The 13,371-nt window shown below is 45.6% G+C and overlaps 1 protein-coding gene across 8 annotated transcripts in view; it reads right to left on the reverse strand.

Annotated features, from left to right (window-relative positions):
* Positions 1 to 13,371, reverse strand: part of PPP6R2 (protein phosphatase 6 regulatory subunit 2) — a 2,012,581-nt gene that overhangs the window by 1,700,749 nt on the left and 298,461 nt on the right. For all 8 annotated transcript variants that reach the window (XR_011281892.1, XM_069629515.1, XM_069629514.1 and 5 more), the window contains one exon: positions 1,634 to 1,880. Coding sequence is in view for 7 of the 8 variants with exons in the window: in XM_069629515.1 (XP_069485616.1) it covers positions 1,634 to 1,860 (227 nt within the window). In the remaining variant the exon portion in view is untranslated. The remainder of the gene's footprint in view (positions 1 to 1,633; positions 1,881 to 13,371) is intronic.

Consider the following 13,371-nt stretch of genomic DNA (forward strand, 5'->3'; position numbering starts at 1 on the left):
AGCAAGCAGGCCATGTTGCCACTCCGGCTGTTCACAATCTACTTCAGGGCCCCTTAAATCACCCATCATTGCTCCGCCTCAAGTGGTATACCATTGGCAGCCATTTTAATTTAAACTCACAAGACCAAAGCAGGCGTGAGGAAGAAGGGGGGGGGTGTGGGGGGAGTGCTCAGTATTTTCAAATTGAAGTCACTGAAATTTGGTAATTAGCAGCCCTTAAGGGGACGACCAGTACAAGCAGACTCGCAATGTTATTCCTTACTTCCCACAACGGGTAAGAAACCACTCACTGGTTTTCCGGCGATGTTCGACTTTAACCAGTGAATTGCCTGGAACTCCGTTCCGGAGCGGGATCATGTTAAAAGAGTCTTGCCCACAGCCACAAACTGCCAACAACTAACTGCAAACAACTGCCGACAACTAACTGCCGACAACTAACTGCCGACAACTAACTGCCGACAACTAACTGCCGACAACTAACTGCCGACAACTAACTGCCGACAACTAACTGCCGACAACTAACTGCCGACAACTAACTGCCGACAACTAACTGCCGACAACTAACTGCCGACAACTAACTGCCGACAACTGCCGCTGACTCTGCGGTGCTGCAGACCAGTATATGAAGCCAGCTCCTCCTCTTCTCCATGACAGCAAAGAAAGACTGTCAGGGACCAGCAAACCAACAACAACTGCAGCTAGACTCTGCAGCATGAACATGTTACCCTAAATTTAATTCCAACAGCACCTGCTTTCAGGAAGCTTGTACTATAATGGTCAACTACTGCTACCAATAAGAGAAACCCAGGGAACCCTTGTCAATCCCATATATGTAGTCTGCTTGCGCTCAACACCTGAATCCCAGTGAAAGCTCCTAACAAAGTACAGTAAGTTCCTTCATAAACGTAACTTGGCCACTCAGTAGCATGGATTGTATCCAACAAGACTTGCACTGTTCACAAACTACACAATTAAAAAAAACTTTCCTTTTTGCTACAAACGTCAGTAGCAGAAGGCAGTGACCTAGTAGAGACCATGCAACCCATCAGAAATGACACCATGATGCCCCTCAATATAGGATACATCCTTACAATCATGTACCTAGAATACAGTCTACTTTAATATTGGGCAGTGTAGACTAATCAATGGTGGTGCCGAACAGCAGGTGAAGGCTCTACAAGTGCCAATAACATTAACACAAGAGTGTACACATATACACCCCCCCCCCTTTCTCGACAAATAGCCTCCTACCCGGAGATCACTAGAAATCACACTATTTGTCTAACTAAAGTCTTTGAGCACTTAAAACTGAAATCTTCTCCATCAGGGCATTAAAAAAGATATTAAACAATCAGAAACCCTCATGTTTTTAACATTCAACTAGGACAGATTTTGAAATAGATCCAAAAGGCAACGCAATGATGTTTTAGAAGTCAAACAAGTGGAGCTAAAAGTGATCAGAGATGCACACTTCGATACAAAAACTTCCAGGTTTGGGGTGGCCAATCTGCAATTAAGACTACAGTAGATTATTCAAATAAATTGGACTGCTAGCACCCTGTTCAAGATAGCGAATTTCTGGGAAAGCATTTAATTCAGTGACCTCAGCAAAGCCCCAATCTAGACTACATACTTAAAGCGCATCTTCTCCTCCATGTCCTCCGGCGGCTCATGTGTGATGAGGTGCACCAGCTCCTCCATGCACTCCTGCCGGCAAATAAACTCCAGGAGTTTGCGGTTCTGCGCCTTGCACTCCTGTAAAATATCATCTTCATCCATCAGCTCCTGCAGGGTCACATCATCTTTGTCTAGCAGCTTGTCAATGTGCGACGTTGTGTTCAAATCAAACTTCCAGAACATGGTGATGGGGGTACGGCTACCTGCAATCCAATGAAAGAGAGATCAGTGCTTAGGGATGCAAATTCCATACAAATTACTCTTCAAAGCTTCACTGGATTATGTATACTAATCTGTCCTCCTATTAAGCCCTATGTATCAGTGTGGTACTAAACTAATTAAATGGCAACCAGTACATTGTTTAACCCCCCCCCCACCCCCTTTACTGCTGCATGCATAATTTTGCAGCATCCAGTGCACCAAGCAGTAAATGGGGTATGCATGTGCCATGTTCTTAGCACTAAAACCATTGTGCCAAGAACATGACCTACACTTGTGCAGACCAAGCTATAGAGACCATTAAAAGACGACAAGACTAAACAAGCCTCCCCATCAACGATTGTCCTCTTCATCCATCTCAGGCTGTTTTTATAAACCTATCATTTGTCACCACAACTCATGAAGCAGGGGACTGGGATCATCACTGCCCCTTTCCAGGACTACAAATCTCAGAAGCACGTCACACCAATAGTAACTCCATTACATGGAATCAAAAGACTGATCTCCATTATTTACCATCACAAACTCTAGCTGAGCGTAAAATTAAGCTATTTGGAACCAGACTGAGAAGGTTCACAGGTGATGCACATTGTCACTTTAAAGGCGGATGTGTGCCAAGCAGAAAAACAATTGGTCTTCAGTAGGCATTGTCACAGATTGGATGTTTGGGACCAAGAAGTACACCAATGCTAAGTGCTTAATGTTAAAGATTTTATATACAGGGGCGGGCCAACTTAAATCTAAACGGGAACTCCACCCAACAAAAGCACAAAACAGGATGACCTTCTATAAATGTCTCTTATGGCAGCTTTCCCAATCTCTAGTTGAGTGGTCCAAAGTCCTAGAAGAGTTACCTCACCATTCCTTGCAACTTCAGGATGTACCTCTAGTCAATCTTCTTCACTCTCCTTGTCTGAAGATGTATAATCATTAGTGCCTCGCTCTCATCCACCTCCTCCTGATCTACCTCCCTCGAAGCCTTCTAATATTACTCTTGTCTGCAACTCCACTCCAGGTTTTGCTTTCCCCCTCTCCTTTCTTTCCCCTTTAACTCTCACTACTTCATCTTCTGTGAAGATCACATCCTCCTCTATTGCTGCTTCTTCTCCAGCTTCCCTCCGAAGAAGGCTGTAGACATGAGGGTGCTGCAAAGTCTCTGCAACAACTCTCCTCTGTAGCCTTCCTCCAACAGGAGCTTCCTGCTTCTGTCAACCACCACATTAGACTAGGCTGCCTAGCTTATATAGCAACACACCCCCTCCCCATGATTGGCAGAACTAGGGCTGACGGTCTGCAGCTGTAAGCCTAAAAGGTGCAACGGTTGGTATTGGCGTGGCTCCCACTTACCGATGGCCCAAATGAGGCTGAAGGGGCCAGGCTAAACCTGTAAGAGCCCTTGTGGCGATTTTTACAGTCTGTGTGCATGGAGAGGCTGAGCAAGCTGTTTGAAGACATCCTACTGTGCTGATATTGGGAAGGTATGTGTGCTACAGGGCCATATGGGTATTTAGGTTCTCATAGCCTCTGCCGGTGATTGAAGGATCAGGTTATTGCCCATGTCCATTTTGGGTTTTCCAGTTGGGAGAGCAGTGCATTGAGAGAGATAGGGTACATCTGAGGGTGGTTTGCCTCGACAATTTCTGTATTTGGTTCCTGAGACAGGTTTCCGGTTGTGTTCACTGGCGTATGTGGCCTGACTGGGTATTTTGCCAAGTTTACCTTCACCCTGCTCCCGAATTGCAGTTCCCGGATCTACTGTGTTTAGTTTTGGTTCTTCACAGGCATTATGGGAAATGTGGCCATCAGTTGAAGTTGCAGGCAGGGAATGTCATCACAGCATGTTAGGGTAGAGTGTGCCCCCTAGGAAATTTGCTATTTTCTTATGTGCCCCGATCATAACAGTGGGTACTCCAACAAGAGCAAGTGGGGGCTACTTTTCGGATCACTCCCTTTCCTTGGCTTACCGCATCTAAGAAATGACTCAAAATGACATTTTAATTATTTATATCTGCTTCTCAGAAATTAGTCGAGTGTGTTCCACTTTACAGATCAAGCCACACTGCGGAGCATTTCAATATTCTCGCTCCAGCAAGTTGTCAGAGGCTAACATGGCAGCAGAGTAGTGACAGTCTACGCCCCTTATCTGTTTTGATTATCTCGTTGCCTTTCCTTAACAGAAATGGTAGTTTCATTTGTGGCTTCTATTCATATATGTGAGGAAGCTTGGCAGTATCCCCACATCAAAGATGGCTGCCCTTGGCCAGGCCACAAGAGCACCCCCTGCAGTGCTCCCAGATCCCTCGGACATCAAGGCCTTAAGACATCTCACAGGTAAGACCGCAGACTCGCTGCTCCTCCTGCTCCGTGCCCACCAACACAATGCTTGCTCCCAGTCCGTTCTTCCAGCATGAGATACCACGCTCGGCTGCATCTCCCAGGCCGGCATACCCACTCACTAGGTTTGGTCGTTCCTCGCACACACTGGGTAGCACCACTGTGCTGTGCAGTCTTTCTCCTCCTTAACAGGCCGCATACAGTGCCGACAGGCCCCAGGGGACCGGCTTCCCCACCTCCATGAGTCCAGAACTCACCAAGGACGTTCCTGCACCGCCGCCATTTTAGCCACACCCCCTTTACACAATATTTTAACTCTAAAACAGATATCTTTCTGTCACCATACTTCTTTAGCCTGAAATCATGCAAATTGAGATGCATTTTTCCCTTAAAGTTACTTTTCACATCAGGAAGTAATGGAGCTATCCTGTGGCACCACTCTGTTGGTACCACAGATCTGAACATATTAGAGCTGGCATGGTGGAAGCAAAGGGATGACTCCTATCTAGTAGGGGCTATGTGCTTATTCCATAAGGGAACACCTAGAAATAAAGACGCCGACACTAAGGTAATAAAAGTACGTCATTAAATGTGTAGGGTAGGTTTTATTTATGTGTGTGTTCAATGTGTTTGGCTTTGGATCAAACCATCCAGTCCACAATGGGGCTGGATGGAATGTTAATAAAGGCAAAAAAGGAAAAACAAAAGGAATAGAACTCCTCTGCCCAAGAATGTGCTGGGCATGGGAAAACAAATAAATCCCAAGAGGATTGAAATAAAATGAGAGTTAGAAAAGACAGTTCGAAAAGGACAGGAAGGAAGTGAAGAAAAAGACAGCAGAGAAGGAGAAAAAGATTTACCTCGGGGTCACTGCCTGGGTGTGGTGGGCATGTGTAGAGCCCCCTGAAGAGTGAGCCAAGGGGCCTAACTGCTTATCCCCGGGGGCAGGTCGACTGCACGGGGCGCTGGTGGATGTCAGCCAACGAGGCCCACCGAGAATATTTAAAAGGGCTGCAGGCATGGCAGTGATCCTTGGTGGCCCTCACTCCAACCGGGTCAGCCAGAAGAATGAAAGGCTGGAGATATAGTGATGTGGGCGGGCCACCCACTTGCGCAGGACGTCACCCAGAAGCCCACCAGAGCACGGGTGGCCCCATGTGGTGAACAAGGCCACCTTGAAGAAAGAAGCGGGCCAGGACCCCATCTACCATTAGGGGGCAGGCCCCAGCCAGCCCTTCACCCAGCCTGGCAGCCAGCCCTTGGGGTGCTAGGGTCACCAGAGACCGCCCTTGGAGGTACTGTTAAGGGGGTGACTGACTGCAGTAGTCGCCTCCATAGTGACATACTGTTTATATAGTGTTATACGTTGTATATATGGTGTATGTCAATGTATATATATGTATGCAAATTCATATGTATATATTTAAATATTAAGTAGGATGTTTAGTAGGGAAAAGTAGAATGGGCTATATAAAAAAGAAATGTTATGTAGACTTAAAAGTTAAGCAGAGGGGTATAATATATATAAAGATATTAAGAAAAAGGGGTAGAGCGGAGGTACCCTGGCGAGAGGTAGTGGGACAGTGGCAGCCTACCTGAGGCCGCCCATCAAGAGGGGACATCCTCTGGCCTCACACTCCATGTGGGTAGAATTTGAGTGTAGTTAAGGGGTCTGTTGTGTCAGAATCACCCCAAGGATCCCAGAGACCCCTCCAAGGAAGGGTAAGGTGACATTGCAGGCACCCTATTTAGGTGGTGCTCCTGCCAGGGGAATCCTAGGGAATTGGAAAGGGAAGACTATTAAAAAAAAAAAAAAAGAAAAAGTATAAATAGGGGTCCCCGTTGGGATCCCTAGAAAATATACTCTGGTGGCTGTCCATTAGTGATCAAGGAACTCGGGGTGTGGCCCATCTCCTATTTAAGCAATTTTATTTAGCAGGTGAAGCGCCCCTTCCTACCCAGCGGGCTGGGGTGTGGGGGCATGGGTTTCCACAGGAACTGTCCCTGCTCCGGGAAAGGGAAGGGCACACTCTCTCACTGAACAGGGCCAGGAAACAGGGGCTACATTGCTTTTTCTTATTGGTGGTATTTTTGCTCCTTTTTTGTGGGTCGCGTTTGCCATTTGTCTGGGATTAAAAGCGACTGTAGGGCTGTTTGTTGCTCTTTCTTACTCAACCAACGAGAGTTATCTCTTGGCCATCCTTCAATCTAGTCTGCATCAATGGTCCTGTATGTTTGTTGCCAGTGTCACTGCCTGTGGAGACTGCTTCTTGGAACTGAAGCCATAACCGCAACCAGCGTAAAAACTATTATAACTCATCTCTTCACCCTCATATCTCCTGGACTTCTTTGAGCATTTCCAGCAGTCCTTTCTAAGTCTTAGTGGTCTTCCACCTGTAAATTAATGGCTGGTCCTTTTCTTCAGTGCATGGGGGAATCCACCTGCAAACCCTTGTCCTGGGCACTGGACCACAAAACGATCTGCCTCTGCAGCAAGCCTCACTCCAGGGCCTCATCCAAACCTGGTCTGGATCACCACTGGTGGGGTCTCTGGTCAACATCCATTTGAGAATCTGCAGCCCCCAATGAATTTGTTAACTTCAGACAGGTTACAACTATAACCCCAGAGCTGCCTACTGCCTTAGTCCTGTTAATTTCCATGGACGAACACAACCTATATTAAAGTACTGAAACGTCTTGTTGATTACTGGCTTTAATTTATTGATGCGTGTCAGCACACTTTTTACTATTATGTTTCTAATATTGGTAGCCAATTGTAATGAAGACATTTATTTTATGCTGAGAGTGAAAGAAAGAGTGCGAGAAGGAATGCGATAGTGAGCACGAGAGAAAGGCAAGAGAGCGCTAACAGTTTGCTCTCCCGAAGCCAACATTATATGTTTTAGGGTAAATCTCCCCAACAAAAACCCATACAGATATTGTGTGCAAGCCAGCACTACAGAAGCCTGTTGCAAGTGTCCCTCTCGGCTAATCCAGGCAATCAGAATCAGGCCCTCTGGGTTATTCCCATAAATGAGCCATCACTGTATGTCAAGCAACAGCAACCATATCATCAAATCGTGCTCGGGATAATCCCAGAATACCCCTTCTGTGAATTGTCCAGTACTTCAGAAACCATGCCTGTAATAGTCTCGAAAAAACGCCCAAGCCAATCATTTCTCTAGTTAATGCAGTCCCAAACCACGTGCAAGAATCCTGCTTTGAAATAGTTTCAGCATATGTACTAGCTCGATAACCCCTGGTTTATCTTGTTTAGTCTCCTGGGGGTCAGATAGTTCTGATGTAGAATGTTATGCATGATCAATTTAAACCTGGCCCTGTTGGAGACTCATCTCACTTGACTACGCACTCTCAGCAATGAAGCATAATGTGTTGGTTTCCATTTGCCACCCTCCCATGCATACTTCACTTCCAACACAAAAGGGGACGTGAAATTCCTTGTTCCAAGTACCTCAGGGATATCCCTTTCTTTCAACCAGTTACCTCCAAAAGCAAATGTAACCATACCCTCCAAAAGCATTTGTAACCATACACTAACACCATACACTAACTGCTTGGCAACTGTTTAGACATAATCTGCCTTAAAAAAGCCCCGTTAGGAAGTGTCTTGTAGGGGTGTCCTACTTTGTCAATCAACACAAAACAAACATTCCTCTCTCAAACAGGCTCTCAACCTTTCACATCCATGATTTTCCCAACATTTTCTGTTAACTACCTCTCATATTCTGGCCCACCCAAAGTGGCACTACTGAGTTGTTGCAGTAGGTTTGACAAGCTTTCTTCTGCTTGTAAACTAAACCTGTACTATCAATGCATGTTCCTCCCTAGGACATGATAGCACAACACTAACATGTTTCAGCATTTGCTTATAACAATTCCACATTTGCAATAATTTAAGTCCCACCCCCATTTAGCCACATAGTAAAAAGTATTATTCGGAATCCAGCACCACCAGGCGACTTTCAAAGTGACCCTTCTTGTGGAACTACACCATCACTGCACCCCTCCCGATAGCTTCAAACTAATTTATTTGTCCAATTGTATAAATGGTGATCATATATTATTGTGCATGGTATAGACAGACTGTTTTGTATTTAACCTTCATGATTCATAAAAAATAGCCACCAAGTAAACCGATGTTAGCATTTACCCCTATACTGTTCAGTAATTAAGTCATTTGAATGACATTTTGAAGGGAGTTCACAAAGCACCAAAGGTGTTCCCTTCCCCAAGGCTTAAAGTCTTTCAACAATTTCACAAACTTCAATTCTTCAGTTTCAGTTCACAATCGGTTTCCTTTAGATTCAACCACATGCTCTGTTGCAGGTATTTCCAAGTGACTTTTCCATAGGAGGGTGACCTCAGTCTAGACACTTTTTTCTACTACACGGTGCACCCATTACAGGTCACGCATCCGACACACCCAACTTGCTTCTCCTTCACGTTATCACTGTTTCAGCTTTACAGTGGGATTTGGTTCAGGCTCATTTCACATCCTCTTGATGCTTAACAAATTACTTGTTTGCCACTATTCACATGTTGCACTTTCCCATACTCTTATGGCTCTTGCCAAAGCTTTTTCTCTCAAAACACACAGTTCCTTTAAATGCATATGGCTCTTGCCAATGCTTATATTCTTATGGCTCTGGCCAATGCCTGTCCTCGCAAAGCACACAGTTCCTTTATATTTGTAAGTTTCCACAAAACTGCTCTCATTCAGATCAGTATTCCAAATCCTTACTTTCTTTCGGATCAGTACTTAAAAAGAGCTTGTTTCTACTTGAAATGTCATTTGCATTTACTTTACTTCAGCTAATCGAGATATGGTTCTCCCAAGTTAATCTGGTTTCTCTCCCTGCCAGGTTAAGGCTTTTACACTTTCTGCTGTTTCTTTATACAGGCCACCTCCAATATGCACCGGTGTCCCTTTCCCACTTCACGGAACCCAGCGGGCTCTTCTGGCACCTTTCGTTTCTCTCGTGGTGGTTCGCAATGACTGCTGCAGTGAAGTCTGCTTAGCTTTTACTTCCTTCGGCTTCCTCTGGCTTTCGTGGTCTCCACTTCTCCCAGAGCTCTGGTAAGCCTCGTACGCTTGCTGGCACCTGCGAACGCCCCAGAGTTTTTCCTCTGTTCTCAGTGTCCTCGCAGCCTGCTGCTGTCTTGCTGCGACTCTGGTTGGCAAGACACCCTCGCACCACCACACCAGCACTCGTTCTTCCCTTTGCCAGGCTTCCCAGGGAGGTTGGGTGCTTTTCCGTTCACAAAGATAGCCGACACTGTTCTTTCTGCATTGCAGATATTTAAACATCCCGCCAAGCCATTTGGCTCTCTGACTAGACCGCACATTGTTGGTTCGAGAGTCTTGCCTCTATGTTGCCTCCTTCCTTGTCCCAATACCAAAGTGGTGTGTGTAATAGTAAATGTCAATGGGTAAATAGGAGTCTGACATACAGTAGCCAAAAAGGTCTGAGGGATTGAGGGAACATTTGGAGAGGGAAATGGGGGCTTCCATGTCTAAGGGTACCTCATCTCCTCTTCCCAGTCTCTTCCACCCAGGTAGTCCTACCTTGCATATTCACCCCCGAGGGTCAGGATCCGATAGAGACGACCTCTCCCTGGCCACCAAGGGGCAGGGGGCGGGGGAATATATTGGGGCAAGAAGTGAAGACGCCCTCACATGACCAAGGTGCACAATGACAATAGTTTATTCAAAACTGAGCTGCATACCAAGCTACGTTCCAATTTTCTTACAATTAAAGAGCTTTCACCCTCTGAGCTTAGGCGATAAACTGCACTATGGACAGTTTCTACGTATTAGACGAGACTGCTCTTGCATAGATTTCAAAAGAAATGCTGAACATCTGAGATTGAAATTTGTTGATATATCCAACTGAATAAAACATTTGGAAGGGCTCTAAAACCTGCACAATAAACGGTCAGAAACGCCATACTGCAGCCAAATAAATTAATACAAGATGAAGAATCAGTTGGTTTGGGATACCACCTTCAATAGGGCGCGAATGATTTTCGTCATGTAATACAATGGAATATGGCATCTGGTCCAAGATATGAGCATCACAATAAAAAACCATTGTCCATCCTTACAAAGGCTCGATGTATGAGAATCATTGGAATTCACAAATCGAGTCTGCAGAGAATACACTCACTAAACAAATTGGGTCTATCCCTCACTTTGGACAACTCTAAATGTGCAACCACTATACATGTGAGACGTGTATAGCATGCAGTCCCACTTTGGAATTTAAGGCGGGCACAATGCGAAGAATACATTCCCTACTCCTCTTCCTTTCCAAGTGCAATTCAACAAATGTCATTTATGTTCATCACCGTCTGTGGGGGATTAGATCACGGGCTACATGGAGGGTGTCCTTTAGAATTAATGAACATCGGTCCAGGATTCAAATTGGCCACCAGAGTACTAGATCAATACTTTGTTAGTACTGGATACAGAAAATCAATGGCAATCTATCGAGTTGTGAGATCTCTGAGAAAAGGCAACCTTGAGAACACCCAAAATAGGAGACAAATATTGGAGTGGGACCCTCCAAGCAATTAAGGAGTGTCAGAATGAGTTTTGGATCTGTTCACGGAAGAATCATAATGTTGAGTTTTACACCACTGTGGATCAACCCATTTGGTAACATTCCAAAGCACAAAGTACATACTTGATTTTTAGTTCAAAACACCTTTCGAATGGATTGTGTCCTCCCACGTATTCCTCATCTTGTCACTGTTGGTATAAATAGCTCGAGCCGGGCCTGTTGGCTTCAGTTCCGTTTTTCCGATTGCTTCGCTCTCGAGAACGGCGCGCTTCGAGATTTTCTGTTAGAAAATGTCATCATCTACTGCTTCTACACCAAAGACTGGGTTTAAGAAGTGTATCGACTGCGGTTCGAAGATGTCAATCACCGATCCTCACCTCATCTGTCTTTGGTGCCTGGGTTCAGATCATCAAACCGGCGACTGTGGCTCCCGTCAGTCGATGACAGAGAAGGCCCTCCCTGAGAGGAAAGCGGTGGGGCGGGAGGCTTCGAAGGCCACTTCGAAAGCCTTGTCGAAAAGACAAAAAAAAATCGTCCGATTCAAAAGAATCGGAACCTCACAAAAAACACTAAGAGATCCCGATCTCGTAGTAGATCGAGGCGATCTTCATCTTCTAAAAAAGTTAAAAGGAGACAGATCTCCATCATCATCCGATACATTGACCAAATTGGTTCGATGCCCTACTAAATCGATCGGATTATCCAAGAAAATGGGAGGACTTTAGAAGAAAGATGGAGGTCTTTGAGAATGCGGCCTCGACCCCCTCAAAGAAACCCCAAAAGAGCCAGACCCCAGTCGCTCCATTGGACGACACAGGGAAGTTGGGAACTACTGCGGTGAGACCCAGTAGTATGAGTGAAACCCGTAAAACTCAAGTTGACAAATCGTCGAGGAATCCGAGAGTTTCACTGACACCTCATAAAAAACAGAAGTTGTCGAAAACATCCGCAACTTCATCAACGCCATCGGCGCCGATATCTTCGATATCGAAGCCTAAAGCATCTTCGATGCCTTTGTCGAAGACTTCATCGGGGTCGTTGAAGATTCCTTCGAAGAATCCTTCCATTCCTTCGATGAAAACTCAGGAGGAAGAGAGGAGATTTATGCCATTACCAAAATCAGACTAAGTCTACGATTTTTGAAGAAACTGGCTCTGAGAATGAGGAAATCACTCCTTTTGGAGTGCAATATGGCACTAGACAAGTTCCAGAGGAACTTATAGACCCAGAATCTAATGAGACCTGTGCGAGACTCTGCTAGTGGCATTGACACGTCGCCTGAGCTAGAGTTTGCAAGACCTGACCCTGCAGAACATGCAGATTCAGGAAACAGGAGTTTAATGAACAGAGTGGTAGAATATATGGGCTGGGGTAGAGCCTCACCCACCTTTGAACAGGACGATGCAACAGACATAATTGTTCGGGCCCCCAGAAGGATCCAGTTCTCCCCTTCCATAGGGCGCTTCAGAGAAGAGTGGAAAAGAACTGGGAAACCCCTGACAACATTGCTGCAGTAAACAGCAATTTTCCTAAGAAGTATAGAACTTCTACTACTGATCCCGAGTATCTGAATATACATCCCACACCAGAAAGTCTGGTTATTCAGCTTGCAACTACTTCAAGACAAACTGCATATCCAACCATACCTCCGGATAAAGAGTATAAGAAGGTTGATGCTTGGGCCCGTAAAGTTTTTACTTCGGGTAGCCTGGCCTTAAAGTCAACCAATGTGGCATGTACACTAACCAGGTTCACACATACCCTGTGTGAATGCATTTCAGCAGCGGCTGAACATATTTCGGAAGGCGAGGAAAGGGAAGGCTTCCTGAATATTGTCAAAGACGGGAAGGAGGCAATGGGGGAATGTCTCCAGTCTGGACTGGATACTGCTGAAAGTGTTAGCAGATCCATGGCATCAAGCACAGTGCTACGCAGATTTGCGTGGTTGAGAAAGTCGGGTTTTGCACCAGGTGTGCAGGCCAGGCTTCTCAACATGCCTTTTGATAGCTCGAGGCTGTTTGGTAGTAAGGCTGATGAGAGTCTAGAAAAACTACAGACCTCAAAAGCGGCAGCTAAATCCCTTAGTGCCTCCATGCGACAGACTCAGAAACCCTATTCGGGCTCATCTTCCTGGAGGGGTCGTCCTTTTCGGTACTACTCTTCCTTTGGTAAAGGAAGAGGACAGGCTTTTCAAAGGGGCAAAAAAAATGTGACTCGTGGTGGACGAGGAAAGACTACAAAGCCATTTTCAGGAACGGCATCTTTAACGTCAGCCGCTCCTGCAGCCGCCTCCAAATCACTCTGAGGGCTTATCATACAGAACACCAGAGGGAGGCAGAATCTCTCAGCATCTGAAAGAATGGCGGGGAATTACTTCAGATGCTTGGGCACTGGAAACAGTAGCTCAAGGTTACTGCCTTCCCTTCCTAAAACCTCCTCACGATCATCCACCGGGAGCCAACTCGGCCAAAATTCCAGACACGCTCCTTTTGCAGGAAATTTTAACCCTGCTAGAGAAAGATGCAATAGAACATGTTCCTGTGGCTGAGAGGAACAA

The sequence above is a fragment of the Ambystoma mexicanum genome, chromosome 12 (genome assembly GCF_040938575.1).
Source record: "Ambystoma mexicanum isolate Mex_15411 chromosome 12, UKY_AmexF1_1, whole genome shotgun sequence".
NCBI lineage: Eukaryota > Metazoa > Chordata > Amphibia > Caudata > Ambystomatidae > Ambystoma > Ambystoma mexicanum.